This window comes from Clavelina lepadiformis, chromosome 4, assembly GCF_947623445.1.
Source record: "Clavelina lepadiformis chromosome 4, kaClaLepa1.1, whole genome shotgun sequence".
In the NCBI taxonomy this organism is placed as follows: Eukaryota; Metazoa; Chordata; class Ascidiacea; order Aplousobranchia; family Clavelinidae; genus Clavelina; species Clavelina lepadiformis.
In genome coordinates this window covers 24,446,250-24,465,154 of record NC_135243.1, presented here as the reverse complement: position 1 = coordinate 24,465,154, position 18,905 = coordinate 24,446,250, and the positions used below count along the sequence as shown (strand labels likewise).

At 37.0% G+C, this 18,905-nt stretch overlaps 2 protein-coding genes and 1 long non-coding RNA gene across 3 annotated transcripts; all 3 read right to left on the bottom strand.

Annotated features, from left to right (window-relative positions):
* Positions 1-2,105: 2,105 nt before the first annotated feature.
* Positions 2,106-4,945, bottom strand: LOC143453380 (uncharacterized). Its single transcript, XM_076954708.1, has 3 exons — positions 3,666-4,945; positions 3,077-3,164; positions 2,106-2,765 (listed from the first exon to the last, which is right to left on the bottom strand). The coding sequence occupies exons 1-3, from the start codon at positions 4,184-4,186 to the stop codon at positions 2,718-2,720; spliced, it is 657 nt and encodes a 218-aa protein (XP_076810823.1). The 5' UTR covers positions 4,187-4,945; the 3' UTR covers positions 2,106-2,717.
* A 2,756-nt stretch (positions 4,946-7,701) lies between these two features.
* Positions 7,702-13,889, bottom strand: LOC143453085 (disintegrin and metalloproteinase domain-containing protein 19-like). Its single transcript, XM_076954234.1, has 15 exons — positions 13,778-13,889; positions 12,979-13,128; positions 12,595-12,680; positions 12,238-12,416; positions 12,037-12,131; positions 11,463-11,621; positions 10,809-11,054; positions 10,534-10,700; positions 10,197-10,391; positions 9,768-9,933; positions 9,393-9,507; positions 9,132-9,243; positions 8,752-8,938; positions 8,142-8,207; positions 7,702-7,821 (listed from the first exon to the last, which is right to left on the bottom strand). The coding sequence occupies exons 1-15, from the start codon at positions 13,832-13,834 to the stop codon at positions 7,717-7,719; spliced, it is 2,085 nt and encodes a 694-aa protein (XP_076810349.1). The 5' UTR covers positions 13,835-13,889; the 3' UTR covers positions 7,702-7,716.
* Positions 13,890-16,672: 2,783 nt separating this feature from the next.
* Positions 16,673-18,472, bottom strand: LOC143451949 (uncharacterized). Its single transcript, XR_013114930.1, has 3 exons — positions 18,252-18,472; positions 17,644-17,731; positions 16,673-17,332 (listed from the first exon to the last, which is right to left on the bottom strand). It is a non-coding gene; the product is annotated as an uncharacterized LOC143451949 (long non-coding RNA).
* Between the last annotated feature and the right edge of the window lie 433 nt (positions 18,473-18,905).

Here is an 18,905-nt window from a genome sequence, read left to right as displayed (position 1 = left end):
AATCGCGACCTTTTTTTCTTTGCATCTCGCCCTTTTTGTTGCATTTGTGTCGGAACAATGGACAAAGATTTGACGTTACGTGGTATATGAGTCGTTGTTGTGGATAATTTTATTCCCCGCTGACCGCTACTGGTTTACAAACTCGCACTTACGGTGCGTCACGTGATTAACCTCACACTAGCCACCCACGTGATTAACCTCACCAACTTGAGAAGCGAAAAGCTTTTGTCTCACAAGTCGGTCGTTGTCGCTGTTAGTGCCGTTGACCGTCGCATTGTTTGCACTGGAGATAATGCCTTTGTTTATGTCACAATGCCGGTTTCAGTACAAAGCAACAGGATGCGCGACTGTGAGTCGTCGACGGCGAATCTTGCACCTAAGAAAAATCTTGCCCGGGTAGTTTCAGTGAAGAGCTCGAAATTAAACCCTAGGTTTCGCGTTTATCTTTTCATGCACTTGTCTTGTCGTCTTTCAAGCAGTGTTGTTAAAAGTCACGCAATGATTTTCTTGCATTTATTGCGTGACAATAACGGTAACAATGAAACTGTAATCGTTATTGTTACATAACAGTAACAATGATAATTTGAAAACTAACCAACTACAGTATTGCCTTATACTTTACAAACCAATAAAGACATAAATTTATGTTATAAATATAAACGTAAACTGGAAACGTGGCTCTTGAAAATTTACGGTGAGGTCAGATCAGGTCAAGTGTTAGAAACTTTGATTACATTCCGTTACCTCTTACCGCCGTTTCGACATTAATTCTAAATTTGAGATAAAACCGTACGTATCCCACATTTCAAAAATAACTGGTACCTCCGTTTCTTAAATTAGGGGAATGCCCAATTCATGTAAAGACCGTGAAAGAAACTGTGAAATTTAAATTAGGTGTCATGTCTACATTCTATTCTAACTCACATCGAAATGTTAAAGAGTTAAAATCAACTTTTGGCATGGCCTTCTCTCCTAACCTAACCGCCTACGTTCAATTTTGTGCTGCGTGACCTTCATAAGGTGAATTTGTCACTTTCTTTAAGTAAATGGGTCATTGTGTCTGTTCATTCATCGCTTGGGTTTCTGGGCACATAGCCAGGGTTGCCATCGGTCTGGACTTAAGAATGAGGACGACTAGGAAACGAAAGAAGAATACTACCTTAAGTGCACAACAAGAGAAGACGAGACGCTATTTGCGTGTTCTTAATTTTGGTATCTCTTTCGCTTAAAACTGTATACTCAGGCTTGTCCATGGGAAATGTCCTGAAATGGATGGGATGGGATGGGACAGCACGAATTGCAATTCCCATGGCATTGAAAATTTGCTAAATGATCACAGTGACTCGGAATATGAGTACCAATGATAATAAATTGTCATAGATAGACAACTTTTCTGAACTTTAAAGTTAACAAAGTCAATAAATTTTGTTGTTCTGTATCTCTCTTTGTACATGTAGTCAATTCTAATAGACATTAGACTTAAATTTCCATAAATTTAATAACATTTATTGAATTGTATTTTGATGGGATGGCATGGGATGGGATGGGATGGGACAGGCATGAATTGCTATGGGATGGGATGGGATGGGACTGAAAAAAATGTCCCATGGACAAGCCTGTGTATACTAAAGGGGTCAAACTGCCCAAAAAAGAAATAACCTCTACCCTCAAATTAAAGCAAAAATAAGGAAATTTCTCATAAAAATATTTTCTAAGACACAGACCTTTAAAATAAGGACAAATGTTACAAATAAGGACGCGTTTGAACAACACGGAGTGCTACAACCGAACTAAGGCGGCTTAAATAAGTTAGTCACCGAATGAGCTACAATTTAGCAAATGTCTTCACTAGTATAAGGCATAGATCATACATAAACCCAAAATAATCTTGTAACGCACTGAAGTAGATATTTTTGTCGCCGGCAAACAGCATTAAGTACGTTCTTTTTCCATTTTGACGTCATCATTACCCGCACGTACGTCACAAACATATTGCAATTTTGCGGCTTTTATGAAACACTTTTGGAAAAAATAAGCTCAACCATACATGCGTGCTGCATCAGGCTGCTGCTTTTCTCACGCAACACACAAAATAAACCTTTCAGTTCGCGCGATTCTTAAACGTTTTTACGTTTATTCGTGATTATCATGTACAAGGTGCACAATATAATGCTGCAGCATACAATAGATGAATGATATGTACACAAAATCTTTCTCTATTAAATAAATACAAGCAAACTAAAAAGAATATTTAAGTGAAATACAAGTATCACTTATAAATGTAATAAAACACACATCGTGCAAGATGTTGTAAATATAAATACTACGTGGTTATTAATACAAATGTAAAACGTTTGTAATGTAAAACAACAAACAAAACAAATGCTAAACATTGATAATAGCGACTTATTATGCTATATACTCAAGTATATTGGATTTAGACTTAATGTTTAGTTAACTTATTGGTCACACATTTACAATCCAATAAATTGATGTTAAGTTATAAATAAGTTCAAAGTGCTGGTTGGAAATGGATAAAATATGTGAATATCAAATGACGGTTGTAAGATAAACCAATAAGCAGAAACTCGTATGGGAAGTCTTAATAGATGCAAAGATACATAAAAGTTATGATATGCAGATGACGATTCTAGGATGGAGCTAAAGATGGCGATTCATGAGTAAAGGTTTTGAGTTGTTTCACTTCCTGGTCGGTTTTATGAAGAATTTGTTCTTGCCAGCAGGTTTCCAGGTCCCAAGATAACCTAAAATAAAACAAAATCATTCACATTTAAATCCAATCAGTAAAAACATGGATATTCATCGCAACAAACATATTGTGAGTTTTAAACTTTGCGATCTATTTGCAGTTGTGGCCTTGTAGTTATTGCAAATTGCTTTTACCAAACACGCAGTTTCCATCTTTAGAATACCTCCAAACAAAATAGAAGCTACTGACAGTGATAAAGGCGGTGCTCATAGCAAAAAAGATATATCTAGGCCTACTGCTCGTTCAAAAGATGTTTAAACGTTGTTGAGAGATTTAGGCTTTAAAAAATAAACAAACATCACGAACTCTGTCGTTTAAAGCCAAGTTGCCCATTGCACTTGCTATGTCGTCTCCACTGTCGTTACCGTCACCGCTGTCATCGCCAGCATTTGATCTGCAAAGCAAAGCACTTCATAACATGCAATATATTATTATGATATATTGTAATGTACTGTGTACTATATAACCTATACTAGAATATGTTTAAACTTTAAAATAATTTTATTCAATAAACAATGAACCGTGTCCAACTTTCCAGAAAACTGAGCTTTAATTTCATGCTGCAAAGTCTAAAACCATTGAGAACAAAACTTTATGGGTTCTAAAACAGAAGTAAATTGTAACGTTTTTGCGATCTCCGCAATCAAATTTATGACATTTTATAGCCTGAAATTCTTGCAACGTGTTACACTTTTTTGCCATTTCACGTCGGTAACGTTCGGGTTCTGGTTCGGGTTCGGGTTAGGCTCAACTCGGCTCAGGCTCGCATTCTTACAAACGAAGTCAAAAGCGCAAATTTTTTTAAACTCGGGCTATTTTTAGATTTCCGCAACCCAATAATAAAGCACGCGGTCACTTTCAATTAAAACAGATCGAAATAATAAATAAACCTTACCTGCTCATCATTACGTCATAGTTGCTTCTTCTTGTCATTATGTTGCCGCAAAATATTCCTGTCAATGAGCTTCCCAACTCACAGTTTAACGCTTTGTCGATCGCTTTGTCCACTTCATCTCTTGTGAGAAAGTTTACATCGATCCCTCTCTCATTCTCAACCCTTCGAGCGATCTCAAACAAGAGCAGCGCACAACATTCGAACTCCATTTCCTTGAAGTCTTTCACATGTGGCGAATTAAGTTCGTTTTCCAAAAATGTTTTATATTTTTTATTAAACTTAGAACCTGACAAAGTGGGCTCCAACGTCTCCCACGTGTGAGCGTGGCCTCCAACAGAGAGTCTTCCATTTCCCTTTTGGGTTGGTGCAGGATATGCTTCAATTTTTATTTGGTATCGACCACCGATAAAAATGAAATGATTTCCTGCTTCCCATTCATCTCCGTCAACTTTAGCTTCAAAGAACTTGAGTAGGTCTTTGCCAGTAAAGTCAGATGCATCAATATTACGCACCTGGGCCATGTTACTTCACTAAACCTATTATTCACAACTAATTGAACTAACTGACTTGTCTATTGAGGTAACGGGTCAAACATAGTTTAGATTTCTCAGCGTCGTAAATAAAAACTTTACTCAAGTGGCCAAGAATAAACAGTTGGGTTAAGGTAACTTAAAAAGAGCATTTAACAATATTTTAAGGGGCCTCTGAAAATCATGCCATCAACGTCAAAATATGCCGGCAGCTCCGTGACGTTAGTTAGCTTTCAACCGTTACAAACAAACGCACGTAAAGCTCTGTGACGTTCGAAAACGTCTCGGTTGGCTGGCTTTTAACCGATTTTAGATGGCAGCGAATGAGTAAGCAGACTACGAACAAACGCACGTATTTGGCAATAAATTATCCTGGCAGCAGGTCGCACGTTTGGTCTTTTCACAATATGAGCAGCGAACAGCATTATGACTGTTAGTTGCGTCATAATGATAAATTGTTACGTAGCTTAATTAAACAACGTTTCTTTCGTGAGTCACCTGACTTGCTTACCGCAACATGTCGTCCATTGTTGCTTATGTCTTAATACATTCTATAAATATCATGGTAATATTCGCAAATATCAACTTTTGTTCAAAGTCTGATGCAGATTACGTTTCAACTTTCAACCGCTCAAGAACCTTCTAGGTTCACGTCGATGAATCACGTCTTGCGCTGCACGGAAATTACTATTGTGACGTAATACGCGACAGCGCCTTCATCTCCAGGTCGAAAATGCGGAAGCAATAACTCTGAGTCTGCTTTGTAGCTGAATAGTTAGAACTCTGAGTTGCGTGTTCGACAGCCGGTGTAATACTGTTGTAATAAACCATGAGACCTCTCGAAACAAAATTTAGTGACAATTTTACAAATTCAGCAACAAAACGCAGGTGACCATGACGACCATGACATATTCTCACATAACCATGTCTGGTTGCCAACTATTTTAACATAAAATGTTACTGCAGTAACTAGTTAAATCAAAGCGCGCAAGTAGCTTGTTATTTTGGTCGACTTCTTTCATAAGTAAGCACCTGCACACTAAGCAATACACAAGATTACCAATTCCAATCACTTAACATGACTGTTGAAAATTGTAGAAAGGCAACTAGCAATAAATAAACTAAAGCAATATATTCCGTGCTGTCACCTGCATACGTGGAAACCATTAACACTGTAGAAAGATTGGAACGCGGAAACAATACGCTTCTTAATTTACCACCCACCACTAAGTGACGAAGCAATGTGAGCAAGGAATTATTCATAACACAGTCATAACTTCCTATCCAATACAGAGATTATCTTTATTGTCTAACCACAGAATACTTTGGTATAGAAAATAGCATTTGCTGGTGATTTAAGACGAGTAAAGTTTATTGAATCGGTTTCTCCGTGAACTGAAAATATCAAGGTAAATAAAATTTACAAAATGCTGTATAGTTTCGAAAAGTGTTAGCGTGCAATCGTACAACTAAAAAACACGGCGGTTGACCTAGTACGATACTACAACAATCAATCAAGTATGACGTCACAAAATGCCGCTTCCGTTGGAGGGATTCAACCAGCTTTTCTCTCACCTACATGTCCTTCATATAGAAATCATATAAACTACGTGGTTTATTTTCTGGAAATAATATGACGTCACTTTCGATTAGCTTGACAGTTCTATAAAAAAGTTATCTTCCGATGAGCCGAAAATGTCCATAAATGATGACGACACTTTCCAATGCGCTTTTTTCCATTTGCATGACGTCATGGCGACGACGTTTATTGCTGTTGCAGGATTGAGGATAAAGATCAGAGAAATATCTAGATTGACGAAACCAGTCGCTGCCAAAGTGCGCTGCCAAAGAACGTTGAGTGACTTCGTCTTCAAACGCTCGTGTGAAGAAGTTGGGACAAAACTCAAAGATGGAGAAGAGAAACCTTCATATGCGTTGTTGAGACGAAATATCGCGTACACTCGCGTGTTCACTGTGACGTCATTGTCGTTCGCTATGATCGGAATAGCAAAATTGACGTCTCGAAAAGCAGAAGGTCAACTGAAAATGTCGCGGTATCTGTTGCACTGATGATGATCAAACTGCAAAGTGTAATGTTATTTAACAATGATCATTATGACGTAACATACTTTGAATTCTTGATACACCAGTGAGACAAAAAATATGAATATCATCTAACAAGGCAAGATGAAGAAGATAATAAACAATAAATTCCTCCCCAGCACAAAACAAACAGTAAAAGTGAGAAGTTAACATTTAGTTAAATCTGAATAACTAAACTGCACGAACCCATTGTCAGTAACCGTTAACCGGTCGTTAGCAACTAAACGTCAACATACTTAATCTAACATACATTTATAAACAATAAACAATAAATGACGACACACAGTGGGTTGAGGTTGGGTGTTTGGGCGGAGACAAGTAAAAAAATTTTACGCATTATTCTAGAGTCGGTGGATAGCAAATATTTTCGTAATTTTCATAAAATATAACGCGATTGTATCATTATACATTGATTTAAAATATAAAATAGTTGATCAAATGCCTTGGAAAACTCTAAAATTACAATTCTGGACGAGCTTAAAGCACTAAAACACCAGGAAATCACGCGAGCAAATTAAAAGTTACATCAACAAGAGGGTTGTAAAGTACGTCAGGTCCATAAAGAACCAAATTTTGCGAGATATCGTATCAATAAGCCACAAAGTTTCAATTTCGGTAATCAGCACTTTTAAAATGATTACTTCAAGGTTTTGAGAAATATGTTTTTAAAAACTTCATTTCAATTAAACCTTAAATTATTTAATCTAAAATTGGCCAATTTTAACGCTTTTTGTTCTTGTTGTAATCTACAAACGTCTAATAAAGTCGCAAGGAGTGAAATCACTTATGTTTTCACCTGAAGTAGCCTGTAACTAGACCAGGGGTTCTTAACCTTTTTCTTTTCATTACCCACTTCCGCTACTTAATAAACCTATATTCCCCACATACTTTTAAAACTGACTGAAAAATCAAAATGAATCCTAGTGACCTGTGTGACATATCCCAAAGCACAATGCTATTTAACAAAAAGAACAATTTCAATGAGAAGAATAACATTAAAGAACGTTTACGTAGTTTCAAACAACGTCAATGCGATTTTTGTTCTTGCTTTTCATCGACGATCGAGTCAATGTCAGGCTCTATTTTTGAGATTGCACAACGCAAATCTGATTCCAGATTTAACATTGTGTTTCGTTACCCACTTGAAATCCTCAAATTCCCCACTAGTGGGTAATTACCCACACGTTAAGAACCCCTGAACTAGACCCTATAATTACGCAAAGATTGCACTTGCAACAGGAACCGCTTACAAAATGTACCGGGAACCGGCAAAGTACCGAGCTACTTCTTTGAAACAGTAGCGAATACCGCGACGGTCGGTACATTTTTTGCCAAGTACCTCTACCGATACTTTTAACGTACCGACTTTCCACCTCTGCACATAGGTGACCATTTAATAGGCATCTCACTTATATCATTCAGGAAAGTGGCCCGCTATCAACGCTTCCCCCACCACCAGGAGCGGAGCAGTCTGGAGGAGCAAAGCCATCAGAGCAGTGACAGTTTCCGTTGTCGTTGCAGATCTATGAAAGATTAGTGTTAAAAGGTTAACGTACGACTTAATGTTTCAAGTCTGTGCAGCAACCACATTGCCCATAACCTTAAACCTGTAAATGATCAACTAACGACTGAATTATTATTAATTTATCGTTACTGTACAAATAAAATTTTCAATTTTCAATAATATATTGTAAATTATTGTGTTAACTATAATTCTTGTGTTACTGTGCCACCACGGAATACGACACCAATGATAGGAATTTACTAGCAGGTGATGTTTATTTTCAGCAAAGTGACGTCACTTGTGGTAATACAAGTACAAAGTTAATCAGCTGCAACTTACCCCATTTCCTCTGCAGTTGTTTGGGCAAGTTGACGTGAAATCAACACAAGCAGCATTCCTGCACACCTGGCAAAATATAAATACAACCAAGTAATATTCTGCTTCCAATTTTATGTACCGGTGCCTTTAATCTATTTTTGTCATGGAGCCCTACAGTACAAGTGATTGCTCGGTACAGTTGTAGCATGTTTATCTTTTTTAAATAAGCGACATGGGGTAACATGATGTGAAGTGAAACAACAGAATCTGTCAAATGGCACATCTGGAAAGTCAGGCAAGTTTTCAAACATTAAACTGGTCACAAACTACAAATTCATTACATCATCCACAAAGTATGTGGCCAATGAGCAGTATTGCGTCATAAAGTTGTCTGCTTTGTAAGCGACCATGCAAGTTATCACATGTTGTTTTGGATTGGTGTTCAACAACTTCGATTTGAAAGCACTCCAACTCATGATTATCAGCGTTGTGATATGACACATTTTTGTCAGTATGATATGATTCTCGAAATGTAGCAAGTTACATCCGATATCGAACATGTCATAAAACATCCGATTGTGTGAAGCTGTAAAAAGATTGACATCTAAAATAGTCACAAGCAGAAAGTTACCTTTGAATTATCAGCACAACCCATCCATTCGCTGATGTAAGTTGTGTCGAGAAATCCTATATCTGGGCCACGCACTTGGACCACACAAATTTCGTTTGTTGCAGGAGTTAGGTAAAACAAATCACGATCAATGGGACTTCGTATGAACGAAGGGTTGACGCAGTAGAATTTACCACATTCAATATTGCTGCAGCAAAAAGAAACGTACAATTGACATAAATAAAAACTTAATATACTGATTTCCAACCAAGTCCTAAAACTCTGAGCATACATGTGATATATTTGCATGCACACAATAAATTAATGGAACCATTTGATCCTTACAACACTTTGTCATCATCCAACAACAAAAAACAGACCAGAATGTTATAAAATCTCACCTCAATGTACAAGCAATATATGGTGAGGTTGTTGAAGTAAAATTGACCCCACAGTTGCCAGAAGCAATTCCCAGTGTGTTGAAAACATCGCAGTAATGAGCGTAGCTTGAATCTTGAACAAGATTTTGTTGTTAGTATTATTCAATTCTCAGTATATTGAGAACAACTGAACAGCTTGAAGACATCATTGAAGCTTTAACTCGATATTGCAGTTAGAAATGTTTTAAATAAAAAACAAATGATTGAAATTTTTTCATCAACCTGGACCATACGATAACTGGCACATTCGATCACGGCTAATACAGATCCCGCCACTGCACCGATTATTCCCGTTATTGCAAAGTCCACCATCTTCTACCAAGCGGTTCGGTGGGCACTGAAAAAATGTAAAAGTTGTTGGTCACTTTCATATTTCTTGCTACTTCCTTTCTCAATTTAAGCAAAGACCTAAATTATTAAATTTCAAAGCTTAAATAGTTTGTTTAAGAATTTACATCCAATAATTTCTAACTTAGAAAATGAAATTTAAGCAAAACGATTTCTATTTAACATATGTTTTAAAAACTACAAAATTAGAGTTATTAAAGTAAAGTAGATTCCAGGCAATTTTAATTTTGTGGCAGCTTTTCAACTCACAGATTTGTTCTGTCCATCGCAGTATTCCGGCAGATCGCAATCACCACGAGATTCCCTGCATTGAGTACCGGGTGGAGCAATCTTGCACTTATGCGAGAGACAGCACGCCTCCGAATCGCACTCCGCGAAATCCCAAAGCAAACAAGTTGCCGGGTTGCAACATCGACTAAGTGTTTCCACAAGAAAACAAAAAATTTAATGTTTTAAACTCTTTGTTTTGCTAAAATGTTGGTCTTGTATTAATTAATTATCATCAAACATATTCATCGACTCGAAAAAATACAACGAGAAGCAACTAATTTCAATCTTTGCATTTGTATGATTTTATTAAAAGCTTTGTAACTTAACCTCTATATAAAACTGAATTGTAAGAAAAAAATAACAGTTCAGTCCATAAACGAGAAACTAGAAAAAACATTAAAGACGTACCTTGTACATTCCAGCACCGTACCGCAGTCACATTCCTCTCCCACCTCCACAATCTTATTCCCACACGACGAGCGAGGGATCAACGACGCGATCTCCGGCTTATCGAGGAGGCACTGCCCGGTGGATAGTTCAAGTTCAACTTTAAGTTGCTTGATGCTGCAATTGGACCACTCTGTAGGAAACGGACGATCGCTCCTGAAGATGAAATAGAATTCCAATAAACTCTCCACTCATTTTAGTGAATAAAAAAATAATGCAAATTATTCTCGATGCTCACAGCGTTTGCCGATTCAGTTTCTATTTCAAAGCTTGCGCTTAACTAAACGTTAAGACTCACCGAAGCCTTGCAGACATGATGCAGTCTCTGTCACTTTCTTCACATAAACATGGACCAGGTTGAGGTTGATTGGGGTCATTATCATCGTGACGTAGGCCGAGACTGTGGCCAACCTCATGGGTTAAAACTTGAGGGGTGAAAGCGAGGCTTTTGTTCAATGTATAAATCTGCAAGTTCAAAAAATGTGAAACTTTTGAAGTATGAATTTCAAAAATAAAAGTTTGATAAAGTATATTTTCCACAATGACGTCGCCAACTAATTAAACGTAACAAACGAAGTTCATGATATGAGAGCAAAGCTCACGGGATAAGATGAGATTCACTGAGGAATAGGTGATAGACTCTGGTTGACACATTGCAGCAATGTGGGCAATCCCAAGAACGTTGGTGACGTTTTCTTCCCGAAAACGACCCAACCCCCCCTGACGGAGGTAAATGGTGTGGTCGGATTGTACCCAAGGCGACGTGGGAGGGTCAACAGCGACACGAATCGATCTGTAGCGTGTCATGTCCACAAACGTCTGCAAAAGATTTATTTCTCTTTTAAGTCTTGATTCCCTTAAAACTATTATGGAAAATGAGATTACTGAACTGTAGCAAACTACAGTGACAAAAATGCAGTGTAGTGAAGCAGACAGAGACATTTGACATAAAGACTAAATCAAATTACAGTTAAGTAGAGAAAAATTAATTGTTAAATTACTTCTATTTTAAAAAACATTCAAAATATTTTCCAGTGCCCATGAAATAAACGATCTCGCTATCCGGCACCCTGAGACAAATCCAAGGACAGACGGACAATGAACAACTATGAACAAGACAGAACAACAAGACAGACAGACAACAGGACAGACAACAATGAACAACTATATCCCGTTCCTATGAACAACTTTGCTAAAAGCAAGTTGGTGGAATATGATAGCACAGACCTGATATAGATCCTCTTCGTTGACAAAGACTTGATCTCTCGACCTCCAGTTCTCAACGTTGCTGACAACCGTACGAATGCCCAATGGTTGAAATAAGGTGTCCATGTAGTTTGCAAAATAAAAGACCGTGTTCAAAACAGTTGCATCTGGAAGGAAATTCTGTAACATACGAAAAAATACCAAACAATTTTAGAGTTTGCTTTCGGTTAGTTTGCAGTTTCAGTAAAAAATAATGAATACAACTGTTCATGTTAAAAATGATTTAAGTTAAAAGGGAAAAAATTGCTTCTATAAAAATATCATCATACGCTGATGGTACAAACTTTGCTGATTTGGGTCGGTAAGTACCTTACCATCACCAACTCCGCATAAAAATCAAAACCCTCATCACATTTGTCAGCTGAGGAACTGAATTTTGAGACCGGGTAGGGATCGAAAAATTGTAACAAGTTTATAATCATAATACGGGTTTCAAACACGATCGAATGTGCCCACTTAAATTGCAAACCCAAACACTGCGTTCGCTAATACATTGATTGTAATAAGACTTTGACAAAAATGTGTGAAAACTTACAAAGTTTTGGGTAAACACAAATTGCAAATGAATGTATCGGATTTGTGTTGAAACATCTCGTTTATTTCTTCCAACACTCTCCGTTCCATCAAAATCTGATAAACAAAAACGTTATTCTGCTACGTAAAATCTATCACAAGAGACATCATATGTGTGATTACAGTATGTACGTTTGAATGAAATAATGGAAACATTTCACACCTGTGTTGATCCCAAAATTCAACTTTTCATTTCCAATGATGTTGGTTAACAAGTCGGTTCCACAGACACCTTCTGGAATCTTCAAAGCTGAAAGTTTGAAGAGGACGTGTGCAAGAGTTCCATTGTCGTAAAGAACCGGCCGGATCACGGCAATATCACCATCCATGAATATGTCAGCTCTGTGTACATAGACATCATGAAACCATTATTAATTCCACAAATTAAAATTTTAACCCAATAGAAAAAATAGTATTAGCGGTTTTCAAGAAACCTCTCTGTGAAATTCTTTATATGAGTAAACTTGATGAGCAGTTTAATGCGACAAGCAATACACTCAAATGATGATGAATTCCATACCTAAAAGGTTCAGTACGAACGATTGCTTTGCCGACATCATTGTTTCCATGAATGGCATAACCGGTATATTGGCGGAAATTTAAATCCTACATTTAAAACATATCATTATTACCTGTCATTGTCACATCACAATTAAACAAAATTAACTTCAGTTGATAAAACAATTTAAAAAAAGTGTCGGTAAACGTCTGTGTTGAAATTAATTAACAATCGGCAGTTCATCTTCCGCAGGCTCTATTCTGGCTAAACTAGCTCAGTTTTCTTGGATTTTAAGACAATAATGATAATATCATTCTAAAATAGTTTAAACGTACACTAAAAATGTTTTAAAATAGGTTATATCTAAATTCATTATTATTAAAAGATTGGTGATTTCTAAAATACCTCTGGCTTCGGAAACAAAACTTGCCCTGAATTTGGATCTGTCACGCAAAAATGCTTATCCACCACATCAACATTTAGCTGAAGATCTTTGAACAAATACTTTTCCGAAGCGTGAAATGTGACTTGGTGTTTGTGTAGGCCTGGCTGGGTCTAACAAGTTGGATAAAGAAATATAAAAGATCTTTTACAAACTGTGCTTTTACAAGCAATGACACAGAGTAGGAGAAAATGCTGAATTATCAGTCTTTACTACTTTACAATGTAGCAGTCACAAAGTCGCTCTAGTCCTGAACCAGACTGGAAAAGTTTGCCCAGTGCACAGGAAAATAAAATTAATTGCGAGTATAAATAATGGCTGCTGTTTAATGTTGTTCCACTGGAAGTTTTTCACCGAAAACAAACCAAACCAAAACAGCAAACTTTCTAATCTGGGTCCAAACTGCAGAGTATGGTAGGAAGGCGAACTAAATTTTATTGGTTATTTTCCTTTTTTTTAAGTTTTTTTTTTTTTTTCATTTTGATGTTCTGCAGGTATTTACTGCAAATAGGTAAGGCCTATAAACATCGACATTTAAACAATTCTCGTGATCATGTTAAAGTATGGCATAATATGATAATTCTTAATTACAGTGCAACTGTAGCACTGCACGGTATCAAACCCAGTTAGCATCATTACGAGGTAAACCCTTTACTTTACCGAATAATGTAAATAAATCCAATCGCTCGGCTACTACCATCATAGTAACAGCCCTGCTAGTAATAGAAATGTTCACGGGAACCGTAACAAACATAAAATTACCTGAGTTTTCAAATCGCTTGACCATTTGTCGTTTGTCTTTTGTTCGATTTCAACCATCTCAAAATTTGGCAAAGAACCCAAATTCCGTTCGTCTAGAAATTAAAGATGACATAAAACTTATCCTAAATATAAAACATAAAAAGAAGACATAAAACTTTCGATTAATTATTGCTTGATTGTAGCTGCTCGAAGACGCAGAGTCTCGGAGCTCGTCGTAACTTGTCTATATCTAGTCTCTATTTTCACACTTACTGAAAATGTCTTCGGTATTAAACTCCTGATCTCCGACAACCGGTACTGAGAATCGTAGAAAAATACAAGCGATAAAACTAAAACAAACGAGCTGAAATGATTCAGTCATTCTCTGGCTGCAGATCTTTATACAAACGTTATTCTACGCAAGATGCTGTGTATAGAAAGGTTCTGTGATAATAATACAGTGGTGAGAACATTCAGCAGTCAAAATTAAGCATAAAATCTTTCCCAATAGAAACAAAGCAAACCACGATTTTCGATTTTCTAAAAACAAAATAGCTTCGCAGACCTACGCATATGTAGCCCGTCGTATGCTGCATGTCATGTCCATCTAAGGCTGTCACTATTTCACCGGAAAAAAAACTGTTCATTCGATGCTGATTTTTGTAGTTTGACGAAGATGTTCTGACGTAATAATCTGAACTTAGCCCAAATCGACAACCATAGACGCCTAAGATGGCGGGTAAACTGGCATTTTCTACCCTGGGATTGTATTTTTTCTAATAATAAATAACCAATGACTTTTAATCACGAACTTTTTTCTGTGCATCTCGCCCCTTTTGTTGCATTTGTGTCGAAACAACGGACAAATGTTTGAGGTTACGTGGTATATCAGTGTTTGTAATTTGTAACGGATAATTTTATTCCCCGCTGACCGCTACTGGTTAACAATCTCGCACTTACGGTGCGTCACGTGACCTCACACTAGCCCAGCTTGGGAACTGAGAAGTTTTTGTCTCACAAGTCAGTCGTTGTCGCTGTTGTTGACCGTCGCATTGTTTGCACTGGAGATAATGCCTTTGTTTATTTCACAATACCGGTTTCAGTACAAAGCAACAGGATGCGCGACCGCGAGTCGTCGATGGCGAATCTTGCACCTAAGAAAAATCTTGCCTGGGTAGTTTCAGTGAAGAGCTCGAAATTAAACCCTAGGTTTCGTGTTTATCTTTTCATGCACTTGTCTTGTCGTCTTTCAAGCAGTGTTATTAAAAGTAAGTCAATGGATTTCTTGCATTTAGTGCGTGACAATAACGGTAACAATGAAACTGTAATCGTTATAGTTACGCAACAGTAACAATGATAATTTGAAAACTAACCAACTACAGTATTGCCTTATACTTTACAAACCAATAAACATATTAATTTATGTTATAAATATAAACGTAAACTGGAAACGTGGCTCTTGAAAATTTACGGTGAGGTCAGATCAGGTCAAGTGTTAGAAACTTTGATTACATTCCGTTACCTCTTACCGCCGTTTCGACATTAATTCTAAATTTGAGATAAAACCGTACGTATCCCACATTTCAAAAATAACTGGTACCTCCGTTTCTTAAATTAGGGGAATGCCCAATTCATGTAAAGACCGTGAAAGAAACTGTGAAATTTAAATTAGGTGTCATGTCTACATTCTATTCTAACTCACATCGAAATGTTAAAGAGTTAAAATCAACTTTTGGCATGGCCTTCTCTCCTAACCTAACCGCCTACGTTCAATTTTGTGCTGCGTGACCTTCATAAGGTGAATTTGTCACTTTCTTTAAGTAAATGGGTCATTGTGTCTGTTCATTCATCGCTTGGGTTTCTGGGCACATAGCCAGGGTTGCCATCGGTCTGGACTTAAGAATGAGGACGACTAGGAAACGAAACAAGAATAATACCTTAATTGCACAACAAGAGAAGACGAGACGCTATTTGCGTGTTCTTAATTTTGGTATCTCTTTCGCTTAAAACTGTATACTCAGGCTTGTCCATGGGAATGGGATTCCCACGGGAATCCCATGGGAAATGTCCTGAAATGGATTGGATGGGATGGGATGGGACAGCACGAATTGCAATTCCCATGGCATTGAAAATTTGCTAAATGATCACAGTGACTCGGAATATGAGTACCAATGATAATAAATTGTCATAGATAGACAACTTTTCTGAACTTTAAAGTTAACAAAGTCAATAAATTTTGTTGTTTTGTATCTCTCTTTGTACATGTAGTCAATTCTAATAGACATTAGACTTAAATTTCCATAAATTTAATAACATTTATTGAATTGTATTTTGATGGGATGGCATGGGATGGGATGGGATGGGACAGGCATGAATTGCTATGGGATGGGATGGGATGGGACTGAAAAAAATGTCCCATGGACAAGCCTGTGTATACTAAAGGGGTCAAACTGCCCAAAAAAGAAATAACCTCTACCCTCAAATTAAAGCAAAAATAAGGAAATTTCTCATAAAAATATTTTCTAAGACACAGACCTTTAAAATAAGGACAAATGTTACAAATAAGGACGCGTTTGAACAACACGGAGTGCTACAACCGAACTAAGGCGGCTTAAATAAGTTAGTCACCGAATGAGCTACAATTTAGCAAATGTCTTCACTAGTATAAAGCATAGATCATACATAAACCCAAAATAATCTTGTAACGCACTGAAGTAGATATTTTTGTCGCCGGCAAACAGCATTAAGTACGTTCTTTTTCCATTTTGACGTCATCATTACCCGCACGTACGTCACAAACATATTGCAATTTTGCGGCTTTTACGAAACACTTTTGGAAAAAATAAGCTCAACCATACATGCGTGCTGCATCAGGCTGCTGCTTTTCTCACGCAACACACAAAATAAACCTTTCAGTTCGCGCGATTCTTAAACGTTTTTACGTTTATTCGTGATTATCATGTACAAGGTGCACAATATAATGCTGCAGCATACAATAGATGAATGATATGTACACAAAATCTTTCTCTATTAAATAAATACAAGCAAACTAAAAAGAATATTTAAGTGAAATACAAGTATCACTTATAAATGTAATAAAACACACATCGTGCAAGATGTTGTAAATATAAATACTACGTGGTTATTAATACAAATGTAAAACGTTTGTAATGTAAAACAACAAACAAAACAAATGCTAAACATTGATAATAGCGACTTATTATGCTATATACTCAAGTATATTGGATTTAGACTTAATGTTTAGTTAACTTATTGGTCACACATTTACAATCCAATAAATTGATGTTAAGTTATAAATAAGTTCAAAGTGCTGGTTGGAAATGGATAAAATATGTGAATATCAAATGACGGTTGTAAGATAAACCAATAAGCAGAAACTCGTATGGGAAGTCTTAATAGATGCGAAGATACATAAAAGTTATGATATGCAGATGACGATTCTAGGATGGAGCTAAAGATGGCGATTCATGAGTAAAGGTTTTGAGTTGTTTCACTTCCTGGTCGGTTTTATGAAGAATTTGTTCTTGCCAGCAGGTTTCCAGGTCCCAAGATAACCTAAAATAAAACAAAATCATTCCCATTTAAATCCAATCAGTAAAAACATGGATATTCATCCCAACAAACATATTGTGAGTTTTAAACTTTGCGATCTATTTGCAGTTGTGGCCTTGTAGTTATCGCAAATTGCTTTTACCAAACACGCAGTTTCCATCTTTAGAATACCTCCAAACAAAATAGAAGCTAATGACAGTGATAAAGGCGGTGCTCAGAGCAAATAAGATTTATCTGGGCTTACTGCTCGTTCAAAAGATATTTAAACGTTGTTGGGAGATTTAGGTTTTACAAAATAAACAAACATCACGAACTCTGTCGTTTAAAGCCAAGTTGCCCATTGCACTTGCTATGTCGTCTCCACGGTGATGACCGTCATCGTTGTCATCGCCAGCATTTGGTCTGCAAAGCATAGCACTTCATAACATGTAGCATATCTTTATGATATATTGTCATATGCTATATACTACATAATCTATACTAAAATATGTTTAAACTTTAAACAATTTTACTCAATAAACAATGAAGCGTGTTCAACTTTCCAGGAAACTGGGCTTTAATTTCATGCTGCAAAGTCTAAAGTCATTTAGAACAAAACTTTATGTGTTCTCAATCAAAAGTGAATTGTAACATTTTAAAGCGGTTTTACTCCGCAATCAAATTTATGTCATTTTAAAGCTTGAAACGCTTGCAACGTGCTGGACCTTTTTGACATTTCACATCGGTAACTTTCGGGTTCGGGTTCGGGTTCGGATTCGGGTTCGGGTTTGGATTCGGGTTCTGCTCGGGCTCGCATATTTACAAACGAAGTAAAAAGCGCAAGTTCTTATAAACCAGAGCTCTTATTGGATTTCCGCAACCCAATAATAAAGCACGCGGTCACTTTCAATCAAAACAGCTCGAAATAGTAAATAAACCTTACATGCTCATGATTTCGTCATAGTTGCTTCTTCTTGTCATTATGCTGCCGCAAAATATTCCTGTCAATGAGCTTCCCAACTCACAGTTTAACGCTTTGTCGATCGCTTCGTCCACTTCATCTCTTGTGAGAAATGTTTCATCGATCCCTCTCTCATTCTCAACCCTTCGAGCGATCTCAAACAAGAGCAGAGCACAACATTCGAACGACTTCGAGCGATCTCAAACAAGAGCAGAGCACAACATTCGAACGACTTCGAGCGATCTCAAACAAGAGCAGCACACAACAAGCTAACTCCATTCTCTCGAAGTCGTTCACAAGTGGCGAATTAAGTTTGTTTTCCAAAAACGTTTCATATTTATCTTTGAAAGCTGTGTCTGATAAAATATCGTTAAACTTCGACCATGTTGATGCAACGTTGTCAATAGAAAGCAGCCCATTTCCTGGCTGATTGTCAGTTGGATTAATTGTGATTGTGATTAATTGTGATTGTGATTGTGATTAATTGTGATTGTGATTGTGATTGTGATTAATAATTGTGATTAATTGCAGACGGATTTCAGCTGACGGATTTCCTCAGATTCAGAATTGCTGACGGATTTCCTGGCTGATTGTCAGTTGGATTTGCTGTAATTGTGATTGAAAAAGGAATACCGG

Bases quoted from the DNA above. Each gene is read 5' to 3' on its own strand.
- LOC143453380 (XM_076954708.1), bottom strand. From the start codon at position 4,186: ATGGCCCAGGTGCGTAATATTGATGCATCTGACTTTACTGGCAAAGAC. The intron at 3,165-3,665 runs GTAAGGTTTATT...TTTGCTTTGCAG, and splicing joins TATGACGTAATGATGAGCAG to ATCAAATGCTGGCGATGACA. The intron at 2,766-3,076 runs GTTCGTGATGTT...GTTTTATTTTAG, and splicing joins ACTTGGCTTTAAACGACAGA to GTTATCTTGGGACCTGGAAA.
- LOC143453085 (XM_076954234.1), bottom strand. From the start codon at position 13,834: ATGGTTGAAATCGAACAAAAGACAAACGACAAATGGTCAAGCGATTTG. The intron at 8,939-9,131 runs GTGAGATTTTAT...TTTTTGCTGCAG, and splicing joins TATATTGCTTGTACATTGAG to CAATATTGAATGTGGTAAAT. The intron at 7,822-8,141 runs GTAAGTTGCAGC...AATCTTTCATAG, and splicing joins ACAACTGCAGAGGAAATGGG to ATCTGCAACGACAACGGAAA.